At 34.6% G+C, this 18,681-nt stretch overlaps 1 protein-coding gene across 1 annotated transcript; it reads left to right on the plus strand.

The window, feature by feature from the left end:
• Window positions 1-4,239: 4,239 nt before the first annotated feature.
• Window positions 4,240-18,429, plus strand: LOC119069963 (solute carrier family 22 member 4). Its single transcript, XM_037174198.1, has 13 exons — window positions 4,240-4,415; window positions 10,030-10,608; window positions 13,102-13,223; window positions 13,976-14,138; window positions 14,411-14,587; window positions 16,161-16,310; window positions 16,430-16,654; window positions 16,764-16,855; window positions 16,931-16,966; window positions 17,030-17,116; window positions 17,193-17,380; window positions 17,903-18,049; window positions 18,149-18,429. The coding sequence occupies exons 2-13, from the start codon at window positions 10,373-10,375 to the stop codon at window positions 18,248-18,250; spliced, it is 1,725 nt and encodes a 574-aa protein (XP_037030093.1). The 5' UTR covers window positions 4,240-4,415; window positions 10,030-10,372; the 3' UTR covers window positions 18,251-18,429.
• The last annotated feature ends 252 nt before the right edge of the window (window positions 18,430-18,681 follow it).

An 18,681-nucleotide genomic window follows, 5' to 3' on the forward strand; every position in this document is an offset into this window, starting at 1 on the left:
CTTCATTTCAATGCACTTCAAGCAAAAGTTTTTCGATAGACAGGTGACAAATAGAGTAGTTTTTGTGAGAGTCGCCATTTAATATTTTACGAACGAGTTGAGAGTCTGGTGCGATGAGCAGCAGAGCGGAATTTAAAAATCCCATACAAATTTTAATTCCAAGGAGCAGCTCGGTAGCCATATTTCTAACAGCGCAGTGAAATATACACTATACTGTTTCAGTACTTTATTTATGGACCACTCTTACTCGGATTGCGTTGGTAGAGCGGATATTTATGTGGGAACAATTACCATAACCACTTTCATATCAGAATTTTTTTTTGTTGTTTCGAGAAAGTTAATAAAGTTTGGAAGTTTCTACGTTCTGCTGAGTTTTCGTCGTTTAAGTGTGCTTTACCTTTCTCATCAATAATCACAGGATCAATAAATTTCGATGCATTTTAATTAATTCTTTCGCAGTTTATCTGAAAATATCATTCAATCCGGAGGAATGAGTTAATACAGTAAAACAAATCGACGAGACGTAAATTGCACACAGAAAAATGTTGGGTGTTCGAATAAATTCAAATCTTTGAAACATCGACTGGTGGCCCCAATGGAATTGTTGTGCGAATAGCCAAAGTATTATAAAGTGACTATTCGCACAATGTTCGGTAAAGGATAAAGTAAGTAAGAAAACACGGAACAGCTTCATCTTTCAATTCGTAGAAGGAAGAATTCAGTTGATCAAACAGACACCTTCCTCATACAATTTGTAAAAGTATGAGTTCAGTAAAGTACATACCAAGGTCCTTTTTCGCACAGTTTGTAGAAGGATGAATTAATTTGGTGATAAAGATCAATTGATGTATAAAAAGTTGGTTTCTAATAAAATGGCGACTAAGGCTACCTCTTCAACAGTATACAACCTTGGTGCCTACAACTCCATCTATATAGTATCTATAAAACAGATATAGAGTCCATGCAATGAGTAGAATGTGTGAAATGTGTGTAATGATTTTTAATAAGATCACGAGTTCTCTGGAGGAAGTCTTTTATTTGATTTCGAAAAAAAAGGACTTTAGTGAGCAGTCTTTATTTTTGCATTTTGTGATAAAAGTAATATAATGAATTGAATTGAATTGAATTTATTGACACCGCCAAAAAACTGGCTGAATATAAAAATGTACAAAATATACAAAATATACAAACGTAGATAACATAAATACTTAAGACTACTTCCGTCAAACACTAAAAACCAAGCTCCTCTAAAATTAAACTTTTAAACGTCGTTCTATTCTCACACCTAGTCACAACCGCTTTATGCTTATTAATAAGTCTAATCAGCCGAACGATCGGTTGTTCTGATAAATACACATTCGAAAACCGCGGCTCAAGCAGCAATTTCATAGTAGTCTCTCGAAAACCGTAAACACTTTCACTTCGAACAAATCTAGGCGAGATAATATCATCAGTCACGTTTCCTTTATACAAATCAAAAGCAAGCATTGCATCAGCTATTGTTCGACGAGTATCCAAACTTTGTAACTTCAGTTGCTTGCAACGATCCTCGTAAGGAGCCAACCTGTATGTCGTTGCGTTACTACGGCTTTCTAGCAAATAGATAACGAACTGTTTCTGTATAGATTCAATATCGTCTTTGTAGATTTGCGCCGCAGGATTCCAAATTGTTGATGCAAATTCCAGCCTTGGACGTACATAAGCCAAATAGAGTATACGTTGTGTCTCTTTGGTAAAATTGCCGTTGGAAAAATGTTTAATGCATCCAATCATCTGGCGACACTTCATTCCCATATGCTCAATGTGACTGCCCGGGTGAAACCACCTGTTGACCAAAAATCCCAAATCGTTCATTTCTTCGACTCTCTCTATGACGTGATCACCCATTGTGTAATCGGCTTTGATGAACGATGATTCACTTCGGTAAATGCTGAATATGTAACATTTGTCCTTGTTGAATTGAAGACGATTCTCTGTGTTCCATCTATTAACGTTATCGATATCTCGCTGCATTCGATGTATATCGCTGTGATCGAAGATAATGGACGCCAACTTGATGTCATCCGCAAATAGTAGAGGGCACACAAATTCAAGAACGTCGACTACATCATCGATAAACACTGTGAACATTTGTGGGCCAAGAGAACTTCCGGCCGGTACTCCAGATGTAGATTCGTACAATCTTGACTTAAAAATGCTGATTTGAACGTAATTGGTCCTCCCAACCAGATATTGACACATCCACCTTGCTGTTTTCTTCCCAATACCAAATCTCGCAAATTTCACAATTAACAAACGTATTATCACTTTGTCGAAGGCAGTTTTGTAATCACCGTAACACAAGTCGAGTTGACATGATCGTTCGAACGCATTGTGAGCCATAATTGATAGACCTAGCAGATTGGTGACAACTGATCTCTTATTCCTGAATCCATGTTGCGCGCTTTTCAGTTGAGGTTGAATAATCTCACTAATCTTCTTCTTCACTGCAATATCATGGATTTTTAGTACGATCGTTTGGATGGCTACGACTCTATAGTTCTTTACGTCTGCTTTGTCACCCTTTCTTTTGTATACCGGAACGATTCGTGATATTTTCGATGTGGCTGCTATTTCACCAATATTGAAAGATTTTTGATACAGCAACCATATTGGCCATGCAACTGATGATGCACACATTTTCAAAACCGATGGTTTTATCTCGTCTGGTCCAGCTCCACTCTTCCATTCCAGTGTATGAATCGCTGCTTCAACGAGACATTAATTTCTTCAGCACTACTTATCGGAACGTAAATATCGTCAAAATCCCAATTCTCTTCATCAGGTACGTAAATCGATTCGAAGTAATCAGCAAACAAGTCTACCACTTCTTCCGTTGTATTGCCAATTTTATCACCGAATTTTAGTCTGTCAGGGTACTTTTCGATGCCACCATTCATTTTCGCAAACTTCCAAAATTCAGCTGGATTCGATTTGATATTTTCTTGTGTCTGGCGGATATATTCGTTGTATCGACGGTCGCTTTCCTCACTGAATAATTTATGTGCCTCTTCATATTCCAACGTTGTTGATTCGTTTCTGGCTTTTCGTTTAAACAACTTGTCACGACGATTCTTAAGACGCTGTAACTCTGGAGACCACCATTTCGGTTTGTTCGAGTATTTTCTGACTGTTTTCTTTGGCACGTTTTGTTCGATTAGAGATTTAATGGTCTGAACGAAGAATTCATATGCTGCGTCAACATCTCTGATATTAAATTCGTGTTGGAAATTGATCGCATTCAGTTGGCATTCCATTCTATCATAGTGTCCGCGTGCATATTGATACACAGTAACGTCTTCGGTCTTTACAGAGGAATTAGCATAGTAATCCACCATTATTTCGTAAGGTACGTGGCTTGGATCTTGTTGATTTTGTTCGATGATAGTGAAGTTGTCCTTGCTGAGTCTGAATTCGTTTGAATTTTTGACAAAAACCAAATCCAAAACATTCGAAGACGTGTTGCGAAAATCCGACAGTTGAGACAATGACAAACTGAGCATTTTGTCCAAAAAATACAGAGCATCGGTTTGGTAGTTTGATAGGCTCCCATTCGCAGTGGCATTCGAATGTTTGATGTATAAAAAGTTGGTTTCTAATAAAATGGCGACTAAGGCTACCTCTTCAACAGTATACAACCTTGGTGCCTACAACTCCATCTATATAGTATCTATAAAACAGATATAGAGTCCATGCAATGAGTAGAATGTGTGAAATGTGTGTAATGATTTTTAAAAAGATCACGAGTTCCCTGGAGGAAGTCTTTTATTTGATTTCGAAAAAAAAGGACTTTAGTGAACAGTCTTTATTTTTGCATTTTGTGATAAAAGTAATATAATGAATATATAAGATCACTAGGAGATAATGGTTCTGAATTGAATTTTACTGAATCTAATGTTCATTCCACCCAAAATATTTACTTCAACATCTAAAATACCAAAAACATTTATTGATACGACCCAGGCTTTTCCGTCTGTGATGTGATGAGCCAACCAAAACAACAACGTAAAAGACCTCATACATGCAATTAACACTTAAAAAAACTACACAAATTAACAAATTAACGAAAAGAAAAAAAAAAGTTATTTTGGTGGCAAACTGAGGTATGATATTTAAATTTGTACATTCATATAATGACAAACAAGATTACGCAGTGTGAGATTAAGATATGGCAACGTTTATCATCAATTCGAAATTCATCTTCACAGGAGCTAAATGTGATTTAGTAGTGATTTTAATTTACCATTCTTTAAGTGTAAATTCAGCCAAGTGGATCAGTGTTTTGAACTAAATAAAACAAAATTGTGCAAGTTTTTCAATTTTACAATGGAACCTGTTCTGGTATATTCATTAATACTCAGATGATATTCAATAACGTGAGTATTATCCGCCGACTCAACAATGAAAAATTGTCCATTCATGGTAACTTACATCAATAATGAAGGTTTAAGACCTAACAACATTGCACGATTTTCATCAAGGCATATGATATCACGCTCTCTTGATAGACTTCCGCTGATTCGATAAAATAAATCGTGTAGCGGTGGTTCTTAATTGTAGGGTACGTTCTTGTTGAGCACTTTTATTTTGAAGATTGGGAGTATAATGTCACTAGTCAAAATTACAATGTTTAAAGACCTACTCAATTTAATTCACTTCCAGTTCCCAGTTCAAACTATTGTTTCGTGTTTTACATAAAATCTTTTACTTCATTTGTATGACCTAACATAATATACATCTTGCTATGTACGACAAGCGAGGTCACCGCTTATTTGTGTCATTGATTTCGATAACAGATGCCTAGGTGTTTCTAAGAGACTTAGACTGAAATCAATGCGGAATTTGAATACCCAGCAACAGACCCACATCCACCGCAAATAATCGGATAGAATGTTGCTTTCATATTTCCTCTAACGGCATGGACCTTGAAACAGTGCAAATATGAAAATTGCATGGTACACTGTCGTAACTTACTACTTTACTTGATATAAGTCTAAGCGACGACAATGGCTTATTGTTTAAAAAATATTTACTGAAATTTGAAGTTTTAGTAAATTCGGTAGATCAGTTCCACAATAATACTCTCTGAATCCAAGCAGTTACTTCAATTAAGAAATATCAACACCACTGGCAAATCAATTGATCAGTTTAGCCCATATAAAATATACACCACAGGATACTGCCTTCCTATATTGATCTGATTAAAAAGATTCACGAATTATCAACATTTCACGTGTAAATTGGATTGTTGACACTCGTTGTGGGCTACATTCATCACAGAAGGTGAACTGCGTGATTACCGGCAGCGTATTTAACATAAAATTAGCATTGTTCGAAATAATGCACCGTCCAAAATTGCCAACTGTTCAATCGTTATACTCTGCCGATTTCGGTGTTCATTGACTCTATTTTGTGGTTTTTGGGGCAAATACCATTGCAAGTCAACAAAAAACAATTTCAATTATCTCAATTGTGCCATCAATCGGTTTATGCATTTTATTTATATGAAAATTGATGGAACATCATAAATGGACCCAAAATTTACAGTTGCGGCTATGAATAAACGAATGACGGACTGAAATCGAACTATTTTGAATGTGATATGAATATCCATCGATTGATGTCGTTGTTCTAGTAAAGAGACAGTGGTGGAAACGTTTAATTTTATCTGAAACAGTTTTGTCTAAGAAATTTTCAAAAATTCCGTTACTTATCAGGGCAAATGATGGAAATGGTACTTCTTGTGTGAAATTTGCCGATCGAGGCGCAGCCGAAGGTGGTGAACACACAACAAATACCCTTTCCATCATTTGGGGCATTGCCAAGTAAGGTATTTTATTCTAAAACTTGACTTAAAATTTTAAATCCGTGCAGTAAAGTTAACTTTACCTCACGTTTTTTAATAAAATAATGTCATTTAACGTCGGTGTATTCCAAGCTATATAAATAAATGAGTTACTATAGATAATGCAAACCTTCAGCGGATCACATAAATTATCGAGCCCTACTTTTGGGAGAATTCAAGTAAAGGCTTTTCAGTGTATCGTTCATAATTTTAGTAGAATTGAAGAAATGTGCTAAATGTATGATAGCTCGATGATCCAAAAGTGTATTTCAATAGTGATATTTATTTTCGTTGCACAGGCGATAATTCGATCACGCCCCGCGATATTACTGTCACTCGGCGGTATTATCGAAACAAAAACAACTCGCCACTGAAGTTTCCCTTTTACAAAATTTTACGTACTTAATAGTATATTACTTCCGAGGTTCCAATTTGTTTATTTGATAAGTGGGGTGTTACAGCCCGACCCGAAGGGGAGGGCTGTATTCCCCACTTGTCAAATAACAACTTGGAACCTCGTAAGTACAATGCTTTACGTGATTAGGCAATGTAAATGAAAATGAAACATGCCGTAACACGTAAAACAATATTATCGTCTCAAAAAGCGATATTATCGTCGGACGAACGATATTATTGTCACAAGCAAAAATATCATCGTCCTGACGACAATACACTCGGATATTCGTTTATTGTCAGTTTGGAACCACTGGTTGCCATTTCTCTGGGTTCCTCTTAGGATGGAGATCGCCAGAACTATTGGACCGAAAAGTTGAATAATACTTTACTTTCTGTAGTGCGCGCTTGAATACCTTTTGGTCAACATTTAGGTGTTTTAACATAAAAAAAAAACATTTCGTTTACGTTTTACTGACTTCGGGGTTCATTATTGGGAAACCATCAATACTAAACAATTTGAAATCATTTTATTCTGTCGAAATACGGCTTAGAGTTATGACTAATAATAAATCGATTGGAACGATTTGATGAACTGCCTAATGTTTAATAAAAATCTCGAGGTATATTTGTGTTCGTAGCATGACATTTAATTAGGAAAAATAAAAAACAAACGAAACAAAAAAAAAACAAAGTTTTCTGAACAATTAGCACCTTGTTCCGAAAATGTATGAATCATGCGATTTTTTCTTATGGACATCGAGTCATTAAACACATTCAATCAGCAATGTTAACGTTCGAATTAGTTAGACATTATTGCGTATATTTGCTGATATAATCTCGTAAAAGGTGGATTTGTTTTAACTGAGATCACTTTCCAAACAGTTGTTGATCATGCGACAAAAATTCGATAAGATAAGTAAATATTTCGATTCAATCTGACACAATTTCGAGTAACTTATCGTAAACATTAGCCAGTGTTCTTCGTCTATTATAGTATTACTGATGTGAAAGAGTAAGAATCATCCATATTATGAATTCTTATAGAAATAAGAAATTGTTTCATTTTGAACAAAATGTTTTCTACAACAGTTTCAGAAGCTGGTGGTGGTTAGGGTCCATATAGAACCAAATCATTTTTTACTAATTTTCTGCTCCATTATCTTTTTCATAATTTTTTTTTGATTGTTTTCGAAATGTAAATTTTACTGTTCAAAAAGACAATTAGATTTCAACTCATATTTAGCCCGATTGAAGTGGCCATAGTAAATGTAGCTTTAAAAAAATGCTGTAGGCAGTAAAATTGCATTTTAGTATTCATCAAAAGATGACAATAATGTGCACTGGAGCGAGTTTTGTTTAATAATTAACTGAGTCTGTAATTACAGTCATTTTAATTTTACTACGGCCGGTGAAAACATTTCCGTAATTTTTCTCATTGAAAATTGACAAGTTTTCACTTGTTTCAGTAAATTGTTTGAAGTTTGTTTAAAACGCTTACGGATACCAGTCCAGATTGTAGTCTACGGCTTGAAGTCAACTGCTGTTAGAGTTTTTGTACAGTGGTTTCGAGCGTGTTTTGAAATTTCCTTCATGGACTTTCTGATGGTTTATGGTCTAATACCAGAAAGCGTCCTCACATCCACAATTGGTCTTAGGCACCAGTTCAAGTGGTTTAAGTAAGTGATTTATTTCATACGATATTTGTACTTTTGCGCGGCTTCGTGCTGGCTTTGAACCGGTTCTGTATACCCAACATGCACGTCCATAAATAAACTTATCGGAGTTATTTGCTGTTATCAGTTTAAACACGACAGAGTAAAGTTAACCAGGCAGGAGCGCTGATTTGACTAGGGACTTTATATTTTTTGCGAATAAAATTTTTCAATTTATGTCAGTGTTCATTTGAGTTCATTTTCATACAGTGTATTAGGTCCCTTATTTGACGTTTTGAAAATGAACCGCTCCTGCCTGGTTTATTTTACTCTGCCGTGGTTTAAACATTCCACATGTCAATTCAGCAGTTGTCACATCTGCGCGCTTGTTTAAGATTGTGGAGGCTGACTGATTTAAGGACCAACAGAACTTAGTGATGAATTTTTTGGTTTTGGCCGAGACATTCTTTAAATCCTTTTTTCACCATGGAGTTATGACAGCTTATCTAATTTTACAAGTAAAATGCTAATGCTATGTTGCATTTTTAACCTCAATAAATGTAGTTAGATTGCTAGAGACGGTATTTATCTTCGTCAGGCTCCTGTCTGGTTGATTTTACTCTGTCGTGATGGGTCTAACAGGAGTTATTTATTTTATTTCCACGCAAGAGTGACAATATTAGCACCACTTCCCGATGATTCTTATCTACAAATAAATGAAAGCAAATTAATTTCATCGAACTCAACTTCATTTCACTTCTTTTCTCCATAAAATAATTCCATTTTTGATTAAATAAAATAAATTTATGTTCAATACGAAGGAGTCGTACCATTCAGATTGTGGTTACCTTCAGGAAAGTTGCGAAAAATTGATTCCTCATCTCGTATCAACAGAAAATGTATATGGCATGGCATGGCATTGGCTTGAAAAAAGTGTTTGGGTGAAAAAATAAACTTTAAGCTTTTAAACATTCCGTGGCTTAATCAAACACATATATACAAACACACGAGCTGTATATTTCATATGGAATTACAGAAGATATCTATATATGCTCATTGCCCTGGCACGTCGAATACATATACGTATGCTTTACGTCTTAACTAAGTATACCCTTAATCCGATCATAAAAGTTAGGTACATAATGTAAGAGAACATGCTGATATAATAACGTTACCCATTTTCCTTTAGCACACAGCAAATCCAGACAGTGATTTAAGCTCTTGATAAACATTTGATAGTTCCCTTTTTATTTAAATATTTAACCATATTCCTCTATACGTACTGTTAAGATATAGATTCATATTAGGGGTGGCTGATTTTCTAGATAGCAAAAGAAGCGTACTAAAAAATGTTTTGAAAAATTAATGAACTTGACTAGTTGGCATGTGATCAAAGTTCTGAAATAAAAACAATCTCAAAAATTGATCGAAAATTGGTCGACCTTCCGTTGTGATGGATCATTCTTCATTATGTGTGTCTAATTAAGACCTTTGTTCGAAAAGGCATTTCAGTCATAATGTTATTCATCGACAATGTAGAAACTGTTCAGAGATTAGATTAATTCTTGCTCTTGTTGTTGATCAACTTAACTTTTCAGAATCATGAACTTCGTTTTTGATAAGTGATGGTCTGTATTTTGGAACAATTTGACTGCCTATGAAGGCCATACATAGTTGCAATCTTACCACCCATCTGCTCGAAATTCAGCTTCCCCACTTATGATTTTTTGCTACTGTCCGAAAGAATCGTGAGACAGAGTGACTTATTTTCGGCCAAGAGAATTTTTGGCCAAATAAGTTAAAATGCAAATCAAGTTACCTCCCACAATTCTTTTCATTTGGACAAAAATCGGCCGTCATGGCATTACAATGAAAAATCATTTCAAAAATTTGTTGCCGAAAATAAATCATTCACGTTGACAGTACTTTTGTCAGTGAAAATAAGAACGTATCAATGAACCGAGTCTATGGACCATCAAATTTTTTTGTTGTAGATCGATATCTCTCTTGCGCCACAGAAAATCAACCACCTCTAATGTGTATGGTATATATGCATGCTCACAAACATATAATACAAATGAATTGTTTTATTTACAGAACGCTGTGTCTTCTTCTTATATCATATTAACAAGAAATTATCAACTGTAAAACAATAGAAATCTAAATCTTAAAAGATATCATATTACGAAACACACAAAGGAAAAAGTATTTTGTTGGCTAAATATAGATATATCATATCTGTTGTCGCTAAGTCATGACAAGCAGAAAGTTCAACATTTAACATTTAAAAGTTCTATGCCCTAAATGTACGTTATATATATTTCCGTACAAGTGAATGCAAGCAACAACGCCAGCAACGACAACAACATCATCACAAAAAATAAAGAGAAAAGAAGTTAAGAACATCACAATCGTAAAAAGATATAATTAATTAATCACAATGGCTGAGTCGGCACAAGATGCAGTTTTTGATAAAATTCTGGCACTCGTTGGAGATGATGGAAAATTTCAGAAAAGATTTAATTACATATTTAATGTTGCCTTATCAATGTTCTCATCCATGGTTTATATGAATATAATATTAGCATTAAGCGTACCGACCCACTGGTGTCACGTACCCGGAAGAGAAAATACGAATTCAACTTTAGACGAATGGCGTACACTTACTTTACCCAGGTGAGTAGCAAGTGTAGTATTAGTGTGTAGCTAGGCAGTATAGTTATTATTGATTGTCTATTAATACACTCCTCCGTCTCTCTCCCTGGCCTCTCTGGGTGCTGTGTATAATATACGTCTCAACGCAATTTCAAAACTTCTCTAATTTAAGTACACAGACTTAATTATTCCATTGCATAATAAATTACGAACGGGGATTATAGTGTTTATAAATTCATATATTTACGGGATGTTGGTAAATATAATAGCTCCTTTACAAGAGAGCCGGCACTATACACACTATAAGATTTTCTGTAAGACCATCAGACTTATGTATGTCTATAACATGGATATCAAAATCCATCGTATATAATAGAGATGCATTTCACTGCTAGCAAAAGTCTCTTTCGCACGACCTAACACAATTATACGAATCGTATCAAGACAAACTTGAAAGTTTTACCGACAATAATTCCCAATCGACGTAGACGCAATATGCATAATTCAAGTTGACTGTGGTTCTGTTTGTGTAGACCACATGTTTTTTGTGGCATTTTTCGAAAATATCTTGTTCGTAATTAATTTCGTGTTTAAATTTTCGGTTAGTGGAAGGGGTAGAATTCTCGGAATTGACACGGAAAATAAAATCTGAATTTCATTCTGTGACGGAATGGCCTGAATATAAGCAAAATGTGATTGAACATATCCACTGTTAACCAAATATTGAGCAGAGAATTATTGTTTGCTTTCACCGAAAAAAATACGATACCGAAAACATAACGACACAACGAGAGCAACAAACACTGTTTAAAAATATTCGAATCCAACTTCAAATAATCTTTTTCCGTGAAATTTACAACCCCTAAGCAATCCGAGCTGGCGCCCTTTTCTTCTTACACTTCTACAGACTTTGCTTAAAAGGTATTGTTCTTCAAACAATTCCGCCCACCACCAAGTTAATGCGCCATCGGCAAATGTTCCAAATGACCGATTGAAGTAGCGACACTGCCGGCCTCTATAAGTGAAAAACAGTATTTTCGCGAATGGATGTAATATTGAGCATGGTATCATTAAAAAACTCAAATGTTTAGGCTTTGAAATAACTAACAGAACCGTGCATTGAATTCATCTGAATTTGTCCCTGTTGATTCACCAGAATTTTGCGTTTTTATTAAATGAAAAAGCAAATATTTTGCCCTAAATGAGTAACTTTGAAGGCTTCATTTTCGTACTAAATTTCTTAAATTTAAAAAAACTGCCAAACTAAACTCTTTAAATTCTTAAAACGAGATTAAATTTCTGAAAATCAAATGAAAAAACTCGCACTGAAGTGCGGCTTCATATTCAAAAGAAAAAGTCTAAATTTACGACTTAACGCCCCGTTTTTTTTATATACCCCCATTCACGTTATGCTTTTAAATTTCGTGGGTTAAAATGTATCCATTCATTCATTCACAATTGAAATTTAAAAGCGTACTTATACACGAAGTGAATACAGAACATTCCATTAATGTCCCCGTTCTGGCTTGCAATTACTTTCACATATTTTGCGGAATATTCGCCCTCGGCTTGCATTAATTCCGATGTGTTTAGTTTGACCTTACGCTCATGTCCGAATTTCTTTCACAACCGTTAAATAATATCAAAATATTATTTAGATTGAATCATATAATGGATGCATCTACAATGTCGTGCGATAAGTAACAGTTTCAGTAGGATTTTTTTGTTGTTACATTTTATTCTGCTCCATCGACAATGTCACTGTCGTCACTGTATAAGTTCATATTTTACTATTCGAATTATATATGTCCTAAAGTACAGAACCTGTACGAAGTTCTAGGGGGTAATAGGTTTAATGTGCCGTTTGTAACTTATGGAATTGGATTCCAGGAATTTGAAGCACTGAGTAAGTACAAAACGTTTGCATATGGCTATGTCTGTGCTCATCCAAACTTTCTTGTCAATTTTACTTATTCTTTACTTCACTACCAAGTATCAAAAAAAAACTACATTAAATCTGATAGCCCCAAAGCTTCGCACAGGGCAAAAAAAAACTACAAAATTTATTGAATTTGGTGAATCTTCCAACCGCAGAACGTTTGCGAATTCCCGCATACATTTTATCTCGAAGTGGATAAATCAAACTTATAGTTAAACTTTATCTCAGTTTAAGAAACAATAAAAACTTAGTTCAACACTTTCCCTATTCCGAACCTGACAGAAAGACAGTAATCAGCATCGAAACTCTCAGCTAGCTTACGGCTCTTTGCTAATTAAAACCTATCGTACATTATTATTTAGTCTGCCCATTCGTTGGATATAAATCTGATACACTATATATATGCACACAGGATAGCGTCATGTTCATAATATCTTTGTCTGTTTAATTGGCAATATTCCGGTGCAATTAGCTATTATGCATACAATACAATATCCTATCAAGAGATTGATTCGGAATCTACTCACAAATTCGTATTATAATGCAAACCCTAAAAAATGCAATTTTTGTTTCAGAAAATTAGACAGCAGTGGCATTAGCAGTTTCAGTTCATGCCAAATGTACAACGTTAGCTTTCCAACAGACGACCATCAATGGGATTATGAGAATTGGAATTTTAGTGACCATAATGTTGTTGGTAAATATTTACTACGTTTGAAATAAGCTTAAAGTATTGTGTCCCCTCTTTGATACCGTTGAGATTCGAATATCACATGTTTTATACATGGAATAATGCATGAAGGGTTGAGCACAATTTTACCAGTGAAAATTTTCTGCTGTAACGTTGAGTTTACACGCCACAGGGTGGCTGAAAGCACCACGTTCGGAAGTAACAATTTACTGTGAAGAATTTTTGACTGAAAATAGCCCGAAAACCATTATTTAGTCCATATACAGTTGGACAATCGCACGGTAACGTTAGATGGAAATTGCATAATTTCTATCCGCTTTGTACGCATTCAACGGCTTACCATTATGAAGAGTGTTTTTGTGCATTAGCAATATTATGGTGGAAATTTTGAGTTAGAAAGCGAATGTGGTGCTACATAACGCATTAATGTCCGGCTTTCCCAGAATAATTCATTAATTAGTCGTTTCAAATCAATCTACAGCGATGATATATTGAGGGTGTAAATGCGTTTCACATCTGTTAAATTTGGCATGATAGAAATAACCACCGCCACATATGCACCCTGTTCCCGCATATGAAAGTGAATATATGTACGAAAATCAAATTTGGTTTCAATCATTCAGAATGTGGCAAAAATCCAAAAAACAAACAATTTTCAAAATAAGCTTTCACTGATTGGATTAATACAGAAGAAAGCGAGCGATTTTTTGTTGTTGTTGTACGTTGGTGTGTTGCTCAACATTGATTTTTACTTATAGAATGCGTTCATGGATACGAGTACGACAAGACGTGGTACGAAAACACCGTTGTTTCTCAAGAGAATTGGGTTTGCGAAAAGGTCCTTTATCAAACAAATACTTACGTGTTCATACGAATCGGTGAAGTGATTGGGACTTTCTTTTTCGGTCAATTGGGCGATACGTAAGTCTTTTATACTCTTTTTTCCTTCCTTGTTGGCTGTGCTATGTGTGCTTATGTTATGTATGTATATCGGTCGTGTATAGACATAAATAATGCGAACCAACTTGATCAATCCAAATGTAACCGAAGAAGAATTGAAAATAAGCTGATTTTATGGCACAATCAATAAGACATCGAATTCATAGCACGATTTTATCCGCTACATTTGGACGCCGAATAATTCACTCCTCTATGATGATAATAAATTTAATATGCAATTTTTGCTTCAATAGCTTTGGTAGGCGAATCATTTACTATATGTCGATACTGGTAATGTTGGGTGGACGAATGGTTACAATATTCACGAGTTCATGGTATACGGCATTTACGATAGCTGTAATTGTCGCGAGTTTGGCATCGAATTCAATTTTTCAGTGTCCGCTCATTATATCTATGGAAATATCAAAACCGTAAGAAACAATTTTTTTTGCCTACAATTTCATCAAAAAAGACCGAAACGAAACGAATGAATGAAGAAAAATAGTTATTTACATAACAAGGGATAAAAAGTTGAAAAGTAGAGTTTTTGTGTGAATTTTGTTGATCCGAGGCGAAGTTGAGGTCAATAAACACACGAAAACAAGACTTTTCACTTTTATCCCGAGTACATAGATTTTACACGCCTTTGAAGCCTAAACCAAATTTCTTGTTTTCCCCAGGTGTGTAATAAGCCACTTTCGACCCTATAGAAAACAAAGGCATATAAAAGAACTTTCTTTGCCTATTTATCATTTTAATTTATTATCTTCCGCCAGATACATAACATCGCATAAAAGTTCATGATTAAGTGTAATTAAATTGAAATTTTCGTTTACGTCCTTTCGGGTTTCCTCTCTATCTCTTAAATTTTTTTTGTTCGTGAAATTTAAGACGGCTTTCTCATATTTATGGATTAATGATGGACGTGCGAATTTATTTATTTATTTTTCTCGTTAAAAACAAATAGGAAATATCCAATGTTTTCTCTGATAAAGCTTCTGTATTGTTAAGTAAAAAAGGAGATAGAGAGAGAGAGAGAGGTAACGCCGAAGCATCTATAGCATGAATTGTGTATGCCTTTATCAGTCGAGGTAATGTAAAACGAAAATGCAAAATATAATTTTTAATGATTATGCTTCACAATTTGATAAATACGATGCGTCAGAAGACATGACACAGGTCAGATCAATAAATATTGTTCAGAACGAACAGCCGAAATTCACAAAAGACTTGAAGTCGGAATCCTTCTTTCGACATACATTCTCTACCATCTGTACATAAGTGTTTAGATTTGATATGGAGAAGAGAACAGCAAGGCTTAGTCGTGATATACCTCCTCATTTATGTCGTGAGCGAGATCCAGACTTCAAGTGCTTTGTGTGTATCAGCTGTTCGTTCTGAACAATATTGAATGGCCTGACCTTTAACAAAATTATTCGACTTCGTCGAGGATTCAGTTCGGTATTAGCGGAACACAAATTTACTGATATTGTAGCTTAAAGTTTTAGGTACGGCTCGGCGCACTGAGTATGTAACAAAAAGTTATGAAAAACATAGATTTGCTGAAGTTTGGTAAATCAGTAAATTTGGAAAATTTTGGCAAATCTTAGCATAATTGCGGTAAATTCAAATTTCCCAAAAATACGCTCTGAGCGAAGCACCTCTTTAATTGGCACATGGATTTGTTTTGAAATCACGAATTATTTGTTCATGTGAACAAAGTTAGAACCACTCAAGTTATTTTGGAGCTGGCAATGAGTTGAGTTGACAAAACTGTTGACATGCAATTTTTCGCTCAACAATTAGCGCAGTCAAACTCTGTTTCGCACACATTTTTTGGTGTGGCGATTTCTTACAAAAGCCCATCGACCCTTTGATTCAAACTTGCAACTTCTGACAATTATGCTATAAATAAAAACTAAATTATACCAAAAAAAAAAACAATTTGTTAAGAGAAATGAACAACAATTGAATAAAAATTAAATTTTTGTTTTCTTATTTCAGAGAAAAGAGAGCTCAAATTGCAATGATTCAAGCCCTCGGTTGGGCACTTGGTATGTGTTTAATGCCATTAATATTTTGGGTTGTCAAAGATTGGCAGATATTCCTAGTAACTACTACAGCACCAATTGTATTGTTCTTATTTTTCCCCAAGTAAATATTTTATTTATTTTCGCTTTAATAACCATGACTCACCCAACTAACCGCTTATCGATTTGTCTTCCATAAATATTTCAATTCATTGATAAACAAAATACATTTTCTAAATCCAGATACATGATCGAATCGCCTAGATGGCTAGCAACAGTTGGAAAATTTAAGCAAAGTGCTGATACCCTAAAGCGTATAGCTAAAATAAATGGGAAAAGCTTTGAAATAACCGAAAAATATCTGAAAACAATGCTACCGGATCAGCAAACTACAAAAACATATGGGATAATTTCGCTGTTCAGTGGTCTACGGATTGCTGTCAATACAACTCTATTAGTATTGTGTTGGTAAGTATTAGCGTTTAAAACGAGCTCCTGATGTGTAAACGTTTCACCTTTCATTTCAGTACACGTAATGCACAAAATTAAAATCAAAAATTAATTATCGATTTTACAGGTGCGTTTGCAACATAACTTACTTCCTGTTGGTAATACTCATCACTCAATTACCCGGAAATCCGTTTTTGAATTTTTTCTGGCAGGGCGTTGGTAAGTCAGCACTTTTTTTTTCAAACCATGAATGAATTCCTAATGAGTGAATATGAATTCAAAATCTAATTCTAGTCGAATTACCGTCGTACGTAATTGGACAATACTTGTGTAAGTATTACGGTCTTTGTGAAAATGATGTTCAAGTGAAATTTATTCAGAAAAAAAAATTAGGTAATCGCATTGGTAGACGCTTGACAAACTGCATAATGTATATATCAGCAGCCGTATTTTGTATATGCGCCTGTTTCGTTGTTCGATGTAAGAACGTTTTTCTCTAAAATAAATTTAGATGGAAAACAATACGAAAACTTTCCGGCAATTTGTTTACTTTCAGATACCGAGTATAACATTTATACGATTTGTTTGACCGTTCTGGCAAAGTTTTGTGTGAATATCACATTCTTTGCTATTAATCTGCAAGCGCTGGAAACTTATCCGACCTGTCTTCGGCAATCGGGCATTTCTGTTGGAATGATTATTGCAAATATATTTGGTATATGTGGTCCATACATCAGCTACATGGTAAAGTATTGCACAATAGTGATACAATTTAAAAGTGATTGATAGTTTAGCATTTTAGATTAGCATATCCACAGATCCCAATTATGTAGACGTATAATACGATGCCTTGTACTGGGTACTACAAGGAAATACTTTTTACCTTTCACGGCATCAGGGTGTAGCTAGAAAATCTGCTACTTCAAATTTTTTGTACTGTTTCAGAGAATATTTTGCTGTATAAGGAAACACAAGCCGCCTTGGACATTTTTGTCGTCTTTCAGTCGATAACAGATCAAAACCTGTACTTTAATTCTTCGGTTTTGTATTTAAATGACAAACATTACTCAATTAATATGTATTGGCGTTGAAGTACTAGATTCAGATGTATGTTGTGCGCTATGCATGCACATGTGTTACAATATGTGGAACTTGTAGCTTTAGTATTGTGTTTTGTGAAGAGGGCCACTCAAGATATATTTAGAAAGTAAAGGCTAATGACATACTTTTCATCAAAATTTAATTTTAGAAATTTAAAATTTTCAGGGCACCGCCTATGACTCTCGTTATCCATTCATAATTATGTGCGGATTATTTGTAATAGCAACCATATGCAGTTCGTTTCTACCAGAAACACTATATCAAAAATTGCCTGATTCAATTGAAGAGGCGAGAACGTTCGGTGCCAATCAGGTCAGTGCAAAAGCATTCACACACATGTTATAATACGAAATATAAAATATATTTATTTTTCCCTTCTCTTCTTTCCTTAAATAAAAAATGGATCACCAGAAATTTTGGAGCATACCTAGACGAGTGAAAAATCGGTTTGAAACTGATTTAAGAAAGGATGATGAGACTGAAGAACTTAACCAAACAAAATTTGCACCCTAACTGAAAATGCAAATTTCTCAACGAAAGAAAAATCGAGCTAAAAATCATTTTCTGAGATAAAATACAATAACGTTTGCCTTTTATATTCATTATTTTTCTTGTGACTTAAAAAAAAGAAGTAGAAAAGTAAATAATTTATATGCGAATGGACGTAACTGTATAATAAATCATCAAGTCAATTTCATGCTACTTTTAATTCAGCACATTTTATTAGAAGTTGAAGATACGGCACTGACGAATGAACGGGAAACAGTGAGATAATTAATTATTTGAAAAGATTATGGAATTTTAAATAATCAATTAGAAGCACTGATGATGTAAGTAAATTGTCTGACTTTATTGTTTCGCTCAGCTTTCTATACGGTACGTCACACAAACCTTTACTGCCATTTTGATAATGAAATATTTTATTGTTTTTTTTTTCTTTCGGA

This window comes from Bradysia coprophila, assembly GCF_014529535.1.
Source record: "Bradysia coprophila strain Holo2 chromosome X unlocalized genomic scaffold, BU_Bcop_v1 contig_416, whole genome shotgun sequence".
Lineage (NCBI taxonomy): Eukaryota > Metazoa > Arthropoda > Insecta > Diptera > Sciaridae > Bradysia > Bradysia coprophila.